General features: G+C 38.5%; 1 protein-coding gene across 28 annotated transcripts in view; it reads right to left on the bottom strand.

Moving 5' to 3' along the window:
* BBX (BBX high mobility group box domain containing) overlaps positions 1–12,318 on the bottom strand; it is a 291,573-nt gene that overhangs the window by 82,619 nt on the left and 196,636 nt on the right. For all 28 annotated transcript variants that reach the window (XM_012189597.5, XM_042230795.2, XM_060417209.1 and 25 more), the window contains 2 exons: positions 11,199–11,369; positions 5,380–5,622 (listed from right to left, as the gene is read on the bottom strand). In XM_012189597.5, coding sequence (XP_012044987.1) covers positions 5,380–5,622; positions 11,199–11,360 — 405 coding nt within the window. In that variant the 5' untranslated portion in view covers positions 11,361–11,369. The remainder of the gene's footprint in view (positions 1–5,379; positions 5,623–11,198; positions 11,370–12,318) is intronic.

Raw genomic sequence — 12,318 nt, 5'->3', positions numbered from 1 at the left:
TTTCCTCATAAAACGTTAAAACTTATCATATAGGTCTGAATTATTCTTACTAGACATTTTAACAGGAAGAAAATGAATCAGACTTTTATATGACAGGATGATGAATTAAATTTATGTATCTGATAGAACAGAAGTATTTTAAAGTATACACTAACCTATGAAACTTTCATGATAAAGCCACTCCGGTAAAAACCATACATTTCAAAAAGTGACTTGAATAAGTGACCAGGGAGTTATTTGGTTCTCTTGCAGAAAAGTCATAAAGGAAAAACTGAGTTGGCTACAGATACGGTTGCCTAAATTCCCTGTAAGGATTACCGTGGAGACAGTAGTTCATTTCCACATATAAATTTTTTTAAAGGACAATTTCCCTCCCCAATTTGGGTTAAGGAGAAGTCTATTTAATCAGTCAGCACTAATTAAAAATAAAAATTTCAGAATTTCTTTTAAGATTTAATTTTGGCACTTTATAAAAGGATGGTAGAGGTCTGGGTAAGCAAACATTATCTGCATTTCTGGAAATGCATTAACAGATAATTCATGTACAAGCTGGATTTAGAAAAGGCAGAGGAACCAGAGATCAAACTGCCAACATCCATTGGATCATAGAAAAAGCAAGAGAATCCCAGAAAAACAATCAGCAAATTAGAAAAACAACTAACAATTACAATTAGCAAATGGACTGATATTTCTGAAATCAAGTAGTTAGCTCACTTAGTGGAACATCTATTTTGTTAGGAATCATTAATCACATTGGACAGTATCTGCCAAGCTAGGCAAATGATACTTTTAGTTTTGCTGATTCTTATGTTTCAAAGATTAATTGTATATTTTAGTAGCACTTCAGTGTGTTAATAGGTTCTAATAAAAACAGTAAAAAAATTATTAGGTAAGGAAGTATGAAATACAAACATAAGCTTATCAGGAACAGCTAATATTTCATAGCATTTTAAACTTCATGCCTGTGCGCACAATGCCTTACTTGTATCTTAACCTCAACCCTGTGAGGACAGGTATCTTCATTGCCAATTACAAATGTGGAAACTCAGAAGGTCTCAGAAGGGAGAAGGCTACCCAAACTCTACTGCTAGTAATTTGTTGCCTTGGATAAGTCACTTAACTCCTCTGGGCTGCAGTGCCCTCATCTTTAGCTTTCAGAAAATAGTATCTACTTCGTGGGATTATTTTTAGGATTAAATGAGTCAGAACCCTGGAGAGAATAAAGCAATATTCAAAAATTGGTATTATTTCAAAAAATAAACACAAGTGTTTTTTTTTAATAATAAGAAAGTCCTGACATCCAGAACACAGGAATGGGAAAGGCCGAAGAAACAAGAAATTTGAGAACCATGAAGCCCAAATCTTTGGTTTTACTACCCACCTCTCCTTAAAGTGCTGGGGCCCCAGTTAAGTCATACTCGGAAAAACCCACACAGAGTAAGTGACTTCATTAGAGGTAGCAGAAAGTGTCTGATAGAAGAAAGAAATGTCAATTGACAGCTATGGCGTCACTCAAAAGAAAGAGTCTTGGAAAACCAAAGCGGAAGTTCCAAAGAACAGAAGGGTTAAGAATCATTTAATAAACAGATGAAAATGTTGACTATAACTCAACTGTTCACAAAACTCTCACCAAATTGCAGATTATAAAATAATTCTTGTATGGAAATAACAAATGTAACACTTGTTTCTCAAGAATGTGGGGATCAATGAGGTGCTGCTCTAGCTCAGAAGTATGCAAGATGCCACATCAAGCTAGTACAAAGACAAATTCTGTCGAGCATGACACATGACTGTTAACAAAAGGTGTACAGAATAATAATACACAAGAAAAGGACATCAAACCTTCTATGGAGAAGAATCCATTTCTGATGAAACCAAAGAAAGGGCATGAATACATTAATTTTCTCTTGAAGAAATATCGAGGAAGAACTGGTCACGAAACCCCATGGAGATTTACAGTGATAATCTTTCCTAGACTCCAGACCACAAGAGACCCCAACATTTACAAGAGGCTATTACAGTTTACTTTTAAACTGTATTTTACTGCATTTGATTCCACTGCTCTTTTATTAACGTACAACCGAGCTTCCAACTTTTCAGGCCAACTTCTCAAGATGTTCACCTTTATATCATCATTTCCTATTCCTCACCTACTAACAGCTCAGGCTTCAGGTAAAACTTTCTCGTTCCTGAAGTTGTTCTTATTTTTCCCTGTCTGCTCGTATCCTTGCCTTTCTTCTGAATCTTGTGGATTTGGACATACCAAATTCTACTAACAACTTCATAAAGCCTTTTCTGAAATATCCCCAACCCCAGCACAAGCAGACTCTTCCCATAAGACCATATTTTATAGTTACCATTTTTCACTTCTTACTCAAATCTCTTGTCTCAAAGGCATCTAAAGTGAGCAACATATACTACAAGGATGCTAGAAGCAAATAGGAAAGACTATCCCAGGGTCCATAACTGTATGATTGGTCAAGATACTAACTCCAAAGCGCCTTAAGTCCCTGCTCTGAAGAATAGGAACACTCATTGCTGTTGTTTAGTTGTGTCTAACTCTTTGCAACCCCCTGGACTGCAGCCTGCCAGGCTCCTCTGCCCATGGGATTTTCCAGGCAAGAATAGTGGAGTGGGTTGCCATTTCCTTCTCTGGGTGATCTTCCCAGCCCAGGGATCGAACCCAGGGATCCTGACCAAGGGATCTCTTGCATTGGCAGGTGGATTCTTTACCTCTGAGCCACCAGGGAAGCATGAGACATCCACTCTGGAATGAGCTAACTAGTCAATAAATGCATGTGTTCTGTCCCATGCCTAGGCTACAAAAACCAAAGGGGGTATGATAAAGGTCATTCAAAATTGTCTTAACTTCCCAGATCCTCCCCTCTCTTTGGCACTGACTCTATCTGAATAACATGTGTGATCCTCTATATTGACTGTCTATTAATTAATTATGATTATTAGTTTAAGTGACAAGTAGAAGTTTCCAGAAATGTCCTACTAAAAAATGCAGACATATATTTGTACATTTGTACAAATGTATACATAAAGATGTCAAAAGGAACAATAATATGGTTTGAGTCTACTAACAGGCAGCTGCAGAAGCTAGAGGCTATGAATGCCCACAACATTGCACCATAAGGCATGCTGCTGAATTTAAGAAAGGAATCCAGGTTATATCCTTAGGACAGTTTAAAACCCTCAGAAAACATGAAACCCTCATTCAACGTTTTTTTTTTTTTTCCAACAATACAAACCAGCCCTGGGAAACCATTTTAAAAAACTGAAAAATTCCCAAACAGGTACTTCCCCTCACCAGATGCACTAATAGAAAATAATCAAACAGCAAAGAATGAGTCAGAGAAAGTTTTAACAAGTAAAAAAAAAAGTGACATTTCAACTAAGGCTGTAATATTCACACAAAAAAACACCAGCACAATTGCCTGCACTCTTTTGTAATTTCAAAACCATTTGGTAAGTAGGTAGAAACAAGTATCACTTACGACTAGAAACCAATTGTATAAGGATTTTGAAAGTAGCTGAACCTTCCACGCATGGCACTAGAAGTGAGACAACATTTCATAAGGGCAACTGTAAACAAGACAAGTTGTGGGGTGGAAGAGCCAGTTACATCTCCATTGGAGTAGCTTGTTGAGGGGCGGGGTGGGGGGGGGGGCGCACCTTATGAAATTTAGATTTCATTACTCACCACAATGGCAAATATTGTGAAGCTAATTAAGTTACTAGTAAAGGAATTCCTGTATGAAAATAAGACTTCCTTCCTCTTAAAAGTGGCCACCTGTTGGGTTTTATCAATTAGCAGTATTTGAGAAAGTAAACAATTATTGGACAGGCTGCATGTTACCCAAAAACAGTAATCCAAAAATAAACTCAAGAGTTTAATTATAGGAAGCTTATGCAACTCCCTGTGAGGTTTCAGATTAATTGTTTTATCACAGAAGCATGATTATGAAAGGATCTAAAGCTACTTAATGGGAACCTTTTACTGTTAATTACTGTTATGAGAATTGGTTATGAAAATCAACTTTTACTGTTATGAAAATCTCCAGGAGCATTTAAAATCATGTAGATTACTGGAATTGACTTTAAATTTGCTAGATGCTCTACACAGTTAAAATTCTGTCTTTAACAATACAGTTAATTCCTGAAACCTTATGTGATCATTAATTACACAATAACTATGCTAATCATTTATTCTGGATTCAAGTTTCCCTGAACACTGACTAAGAAATTTTAGTTCCATGTTAGCCTGTTAAGCAACTCAATACAACCACAGCAATTGAAAGAATTATTTTTCTACATACTGAGATGTCTAATAAAATATCTCACTTGCAACTCTGTATTTGTCACCTGCTGGTCCATCTTTTCATAGAACTTAACCAAATGTTTGGGTGGCTGGGGTTTTTCATGAATCAATATTATTTGCAAGCTGTAACTCTAAAGAAATATAGTTAGAATTATTCCTTTCAGGTTTAACCACAATGATATTGCTTTCCTTTCCCCTTACTTGCTAAATCCATTACACAATACATTTTAGATGTACAATGAACTCACACTAATTTAAGATTACTTTCGAAACAGATCAGTATGCAATTTCTGAATAAATTAAGTCACACTTTGGAACATACACGCCACTTCTCTGGAAAGCATTCCTGTTTAGAAATGCTTCTCACCAACTACTGCTTACACGGTGTTTACACGCATGCACACATCATAGTACATCCTGGTCCACTGCCATTTGTCCCTCTACTGGCTTTGAATACTCATGCTGTACTTACTCCCTACAGAAACAAATCAAAGCATATCTTTTGATAACTGTGTATATTACAGAATTTTTAAAAAAATTAGTGCTGGAAGGGATGCAAATTTTGTTCCAACTCTCTTTCTCATAACATCGTTTTTAAAAAAGGAAAAAAAAAACCCACAAAAAAAACTGAGACCCAGAAATTAACTCAGATATGGTTACAAAGCTTTTTAGCTGTAGAACTAGATCAAGATTGTCATCTTCACCATGGGCATTCTCTGACAGCAGAAGCTGGGTTCCTAGAAACACTGAAAACAAAAATTGTTCATAATAAATAAATCACCATTCATAAAAATCCATCCCTTGTGTCCATCAGTGCAATACATACAGTGAGAAAACACTTCTTGGCCATAGGTTTCTTTTGGCACCTCACCAGTATTTGCAAGGTGGACTTGGAACTCAGGAATAGGAACAAAGCTTGTATGTCTTCATTTAACACTTGATTCGGGATTCACCTTCGTGCTGCTGCTAGACCTTTAGCGTGGACTCTACTAACTGGGGGATGCAGGATTGGTTGTTCACAGTTACCACAAAGCCTTGTCACTGTAACCCACCTCCTTGGCCATGTCTGTGTATTTCTGCTTTTCCTTTGGATCGAGAACAGCCCACCAATCAGCTAGTATCTTGGTAGCACCTCGGTTATCAAGCCTGGGGTGTTCCTGACGTACAAGAGAGCGATGACGTTTGCAAAATAAGAGAAATGCATTCATTGGTCTCCGGGCTCGCTGTTCTGGTGATTCATCATCTTCAGTTTCACCAGCATCTTGCTCTAGGCCATCGGCCCCAAGAAGTTGAACCTATTAGCAACAAAACAAAAGCCAAAATGTTTAACACACCCTGGATAACTCTCTTTTTAACAATTAGTGTCAGTTTTTAAATTGTATTTTTCCTTAGCTCTATTTAAACAATTTACAAGTGGGGGGAGGAAGGGTTTTTAAAAATTATCAACCACTATTTGTGGCTGGTAACCAACTTAAAATGTTTTCTTTTGCTGAGTTTCTATAGCAACCTGTGCATGTTTCTATTACAGCATATATTATTACATTGTTCTTATAATTGCTTGCATTTTTTCCTCTCACTAACAGTGAGCACAAAACCTCTCTTATTTCCCTCATACACAGTGCCTAGTTTACTGTCTTGTACAATATTAGTACCTAACTAACTGCTGGATAAATGATTAAATCCATATAAAGAATTAAACCCATTCCATAGTATATAGGTCTCAAAGTTAACAATATCCTCATAAAGATACATGAATATTGGTTCTGTCTTCCTCCTTTTTGGAAAGTGCTTTTGTACAACTAATAATGTGAAAATGAATAAAAATCTAATACAGACTAATGTTTCTGTGTACATCAAAGTGAAGCCTCCTACCATAAAAATCAAAACAGACATTGACATTATTCGAAGGAAGAACTACAAAAGTAAATTTTCAAGTCTATAGATAATCACACATTCTTGTCTACTAAAATTCTATGGTGACAGGGCTTAAACTTTCAAAACTGCTTTTGAATTCTCCAGTTTCCTAAGCGTCTCATTCAAGATCTTCAAGGACTTCCGCAAAGCTCTGATCCTGTCCATCTGTGTAATCCTCATTGCCGCTGTCCTAGTAGCACTCTGACCTATGGCTTCCCCTTCCTGCTTTTAATCCCTTATGATAATACTTCCTATGCATGGCTGCAGGTTTAATTTCTTAAAGCACATCTCTGACCACACAATCTTAGAATATAATAGCACTGTTAAGTATCTTCTGAGGCTAAAATATGATTCCACCCTATTTCTTGGAAACACTGCAACCGAGAACAGAAGTCCAGAGTGCTTACTAAAACCATTCCTTTAATGCTGTTTCATAGCTAAAATCAAGAAGGATCAAAGACGCTGTTAGACTGCATTATACATACAATAGGGCTGCTGCTGCTGCTGCTAAGTCACTTAGCCGTGTCCGACTCTGTGCAACCCCACAGACGGCAGCCCACCAGGCTCCCCTGTCCCTGGGATTCTCCAGGCAAGAACACTGGAGTGGGTTGCCATTTCCTTCTCCAATGCATGAAAGTGAAAAGTCAAACTGAAGTCGCTCAGTCGAGTCCGACTCTTAGCGATCCCATGGACTGCAGCCCATCGGGTTCCTCCGTCCATGGGATTTTCCAGGCAAGGGTACTAGAGTGGGGTGCCATTGCCATCTCCGATACAATAGGGCAGTAGTTCTCAAATGAAAGTGGGCATAGGAATCCTTGGAGGTCTTGTTAAAACACAGATTGTTAAGTCCCATTGCCATAGTTTCATATTCTGTATGTCTGGAGTAGGCTTTGAGGATTTGTATTTCTAACAAGTTGTGCAGTTATGCTGATGCTGCTGGTCTAAGGATCACACTTGGAGACCATTACTATAATAAGGCAATCAGCTTCTTTTACATCATGTTTATTGGGCAACTGTTACAGACACTCTAAGACAAATCACTAATTTAATCCCACTAAATGTTTTTTAAAATTCTTTTAAATTTAAATTAAGCATTGTATATGCATTTAATTAACCATCAATTGTCTTCAGACACAATCTCAAAGTCAGAACTACCTGATCTAGAAGTACATTAGGGATTATTACCAGGAGTGAAGGCTACAGATTTATCTTCCTTGTTATGGATATAATCATTAACGATGACTTGCGTTTTCAAGGAATATTTATCTATCATTCTGAAACTGACTAAGAAGTTACAGAAAAATGAGGCGTAAAAATATGTATTATGTAGGTTGAGGAAGTAATTTTATTTTCCCTTCAGAAAAAATAACTTTGATCCAGTGACTAAATTATAGAACTCAAGACAAGAGTTGGAAAAAGAGATAAATAAGCCAAGATCCTGGCCCCAGGAGCTCACTGTTTGGGGAGAAGAGAAAGACATAAAAGCAAATAAATTAGAAAGCAGGATGATGACTGCAACAAGAAACCAGTGTGATAATGAAACACTAGTGGATTGGTAAAGTCTCCCTAGAAAAGCTTGTCTGGGCTAAATTTTGAAAGACAAATCAGAGTACATAAGGTAGTCGATGGGAGGTTGTGGGGAACTAACAAAGATTAAGGCTCAATGGTTTATTCAGACACTCATACGCAGTTCAATAGAACCAGTATACAAAAGATTAGAATGGAGAACTAGAGTTGTTGTAGAAGAAGGTATGGGGCGTTTCATGAATAATGTGCTTTGTCATTTTTTTAAAAATGCAAAAGAAAAATAAGTGCATTTAATCCTATAAATGAGTGGTTTCAGACTGTATGACTCAAAAAAACCCCTTGAAGGGGACCAACACAGACTGGAACTTTTTGTTCTATCAAGTATGAACACTAAAAACTTTTTTTTTTTTTTTTACTTCTCATATAATTATTTCATTAAATTAACTAACTGAAAAGTAAGTAAACAAACAAGTGCATGGTATATAAATTAAATCGAAATGAAAAATTATCTGGACCTTTTTTTTTTCCTTTCACCAGAGGCCAAGTAACACTCTGCAACAAGCCAACACTAGCACCAGACCAGAATCTGGAGACCACTACTAGGAGCAATGGGGAGCCATGAGTGGTTTTAGCAGGGGAAAGGCACTGTCACATCTGTATTTCAGGATAACGCCCATCATTAGTGTAGAGCATGAATGACAGTAGCAAAACTAGCAGCAAGCAAGACTAGAGGAATGAATTAAAAGTTTATGCCAGCAGTCCACACAAGAACCAGGACAGGGCTGAATCAAGGCAGTATTCATGAGAATCGAGAATTGGGAACAGAGACAACGGTCACTAATGAGGAAGAAACCAGAGTGACTGGTGTCTTAACTGAATGTAAAGGTTGAAAAAGGAAGAATGTTTCCAACTTTGGCAGCCAGATTCCTTCACACACAACTGAGAACACTTTTTCTCAAATGAAGGGAAGTTATATCCAGTGGGGAGCAGGAAGATTAGTACTGGGTAGACAGAATGTGAGAAGGCTCTTGGCAGAGAAGGCTGCGTTGGGATGATGAACTAATGTACCAACAAAAAGAAGTAAGACCAACAGTGTGGGTGAGATCTCTTGACTGTAGACTGAAAAGAGAAGAGGACTCATTGACTTCATTCTTTTACTAAATAACTGTTTACTGGGCATGTGATACGGCGCAGCCACTGTTCCAGGTGATGCCGGCAGAGCAGTGACCATAAAGAATCCCCATCCTCATGAAGCTGAAAAGTAGCACAATCACCCTGTCACTCTGGAAGGATCTCTCTGGCTGCTTTATTGAGAACAGACTGCAGAAGGGCAAGAGCAAGGGAGCGAGGGGCAGAATACAGTAATCTGCACCAGCGCTGGTGGTAGCAGTGACGCTGCTAAACAAGGCTCAACTCGTGAATACTTTCGAAAGCACAGTTGAAAACCTGCTGATGGACAGACCAGAGACTTGAGCAAAAGAAAACAAACCAGGTGTCAGGTCTGACCAGTCTGACAGCTGGAGTTGCCATTTACCGAGAAAGCAAAGAAAGACGCCGGAGGACGGGGTTTGGAGAAGAACAGAGAAAGCTTCATTTTGAACACATTCAGTCTGAGATTCTGACGTGATATTTAAAATGGATATGTCAAGTAAATAGTCAGAAATACAAGTCCAGAATTTAGGGGACAGCTCCAGCATGGAGACAGAAATTAAGAGGCTCAGAGAACATCAATATTTGAGGGTAAAATAATGGATGGATAACAAACGGAAGAAACCAGAAAGGTAGAGTTGGGAAGGTAGGCACAGAAATAACAGTGAGTGCTGTCGTGGACATAGGAAACAGCTTCAATAACCAAGTCATCAATAGGTGCAAATGTGAGAGAAAGATCAACTTAGGCACAAGCATGAAAAGTGAAAGTGAAGTTGCTCAGCGGTGTCCCACTCTTTGCGACCCCGTGGACTGTAGCCCACCAGGCTCCTCCGTCCATGGGATTCTTCAGGCAAGAACACTGGAGTGGGTTGCCATTTCCTTCTCCAGGGGATCGAACCCAGGTTTCCCACATTGCAGGCAGATGCTTTAACCTCTGAGCCACATAAGCACAAACTTGGCAATTTCCTCAAATAGGAAGAGTGACACCATTTCTCTGAAAAAGGAAAGGAAAAGATGGATAAGGACTGAGATAAGAGTAAGCTGAGTAGAGAAAGCTGAAGGAGTCATTTTTGGTGGCCTCTATTTTCTCTGTGAAAGAGAAAAAAAGTACAGCAGTGAGGAGACCATAAACAGTATCCAGAGAAGATGTCTGCACAATAGGAAAAATGTTTATAATTCCTGATAAACAGAGTGAAAAAGGGAGTTGACCCGTTTGACCCTAGGACAAAAGACTGAGTGGATACTGAAGAATTTTTATAATATTTGTAGTGACACAAAATATGTACTCATTTATTCTTCCATCGACCATGAAAGGTAAAAATGAAGGTCGCTCAATCATGTCCAAATCTTTGTAATCCCATAGACTGTAGCCCACTAGGCTCCTCTGTCCATGGGGATTTTCCAGGCAAGAAAACTGGAGTAGGTTGCCATGCCCTCCCCCGGGGGATCTTTCCAACCCAGGGATCAAGCCCAGGTCTCCTTCATCAGGCAGATTCTTAACCATCTGAGCCACCAGGGAAGCCCATTGAGCTGTTCAAAATCTACACTGCACCAATCACCATTCTGGGCTTTAAGGAAGGAGAAGACGACAGGAGAAGACCCCTGCTCTACCGAGGTTATACTCTAGTCTGGGAAGACAGACATAAACAAGTACTCATAGCAAACAGAAAGAAGTTCAAGGGGACAAATTCCTCAGACCGGGAAGACTTGGGTGTGAGGGACATCTCTGGGGAGGTAAAAGCTGAGGAACAGTCATGCCAAGATCTGAAGGGCTGTGTGGCTTTCTAGTCACCTGCATCATTGTGTAACTTTCTAAGCTAGAGCTGGCTGCTCCAGTGTGAGACGAGAGGAGGGGGACTGGGAGGGGTGGCTGCACCCAGATGCTCTGAGGGCCTCAAGGATGAGGGCCTGAACAGCTCTGAACCTGCCTGTAGTGGCACGGCTGGGCTGCGAAGGAGGAAAGAGAGGCCAGAGGAGCAACAGGTGGGTGCAAGGTGAACATATCAAATTTTATGAACTCACTTCATTTGACGATTGCCTGCAAATCACTAGCTAATTGAGAGAAATACTAATTAAGAAGGATCTGCTTCAGTCTCAATTATTAGGAAGTACAGATACTTTAAGAGTCATCAACATTTGGGATGAAACTGTAGATAAAGTAGTTAAATAGAATTCAAGTTATACAGACTCCTAGAAACACATTCACTGTACCGCACGTGTTCAGCGCAGTTCCTGAATGAAAGTTCAAACTTAAAACTTCTACAATGAACGGAGGAATTACCTTATCAATATCCTCCTCTTCGTCTTCCTCTTCTTCCTCTTCTGAAAAGTCAAGGAGTTTCTTTGCTAGCAACGGATGCCACTGAAGACACTTGCGCTTTGGTCGTTTTCCGGTCCCTTCTCCTTCTGCTGAATGATCTTTATTTCTATTACTGCCTTTCATTACTGTGACCTGTGGTAACGAAAAGAAAAAGAGAAAGAGATATCAAAGTAAATTTGATTTAAACTAGTTTATTTAGCTTCCTTAACTTTAACTGGATTATAGTTTTAATGATTAAAATATCTACCAGCTCAGGCATTTACTGGATTCAGTAAGAACTCTAAGTTAACATAATCAAACATTCATTTTAGTGGGCTAAATTGCTAATAAAACCTGCCTCTTCTGAAGTCTTCTTCCTTCCACTTTATAATTTCAAAACTCAAAACCCAAATAAAGTGTTAAGATGATGATAAGTGATTGTCACCTGTTCGTATTTACCCAGGATAGTGTTTCTCAAAGTCTTCCACTAGAGTAATGTGAAAGATGCTTCCCAGGAGAGCAGAGATCCTCCCAGATGTAGGTCTCTCTACATTCTCTGACAGCTCCTATTTTTTCATTAATAATTTATATGAATTTCACATTCTATACTATGATAAATCTTAGAAGTATTAAGTAAAATGAATGCTTTGTAAGAATGAAATGTTTTAGATTTAAAATAAAACTATTTCATAAGATGACATACATTTTTCAAAAACTAACTGCATGCAGCCTCCAAGGATCCCGTCCATATACGAAGTCACTTAGTGTGATGAGCACCCACCTGTGATACAAGTCACCAATGTCTGTGCATGTCCCTATTACATACACACTGCAAATCTCCAATAAGTTTCACTCTCTAGACTTTTTTCCCCAATAGATGATTGTCTGAAATAACTATGAATCTGACAAAATCTTTCAGAAACCTGAATTCTAAAATATTTTTCAATGACTTAAAAAAAATTTTTTTCTCAATGAAACAACTACATATTCATATTGTAAAGGTGAAAACAGCAAAAAAAAAAAAAAAAAAAAAAAAGATGTACCTTGTCCATTATGCCCAGCCCAAAGTTAAACTACACACAACCAGTTTCTTACATGCTTT

The sequence above is a fragment of the Ovis aries genome, chromosome 1 (genome assembly GCF_016772045.2).
Source record: "Ovis aries strain OAR_USU_Benz2616 breed Rambouillet chromosome 1, ARS-UI_Ramb_v3.0, whole genome shotgun sequence".
NCBI lineage: Eukaryota > Metazoa > Chordata > Mammalia > Artiodactyla > Bovidae > Ovis > Ovis aries.
This window is presented reverse-complemented; position numbering and strand designations above follow the sequence as displayed.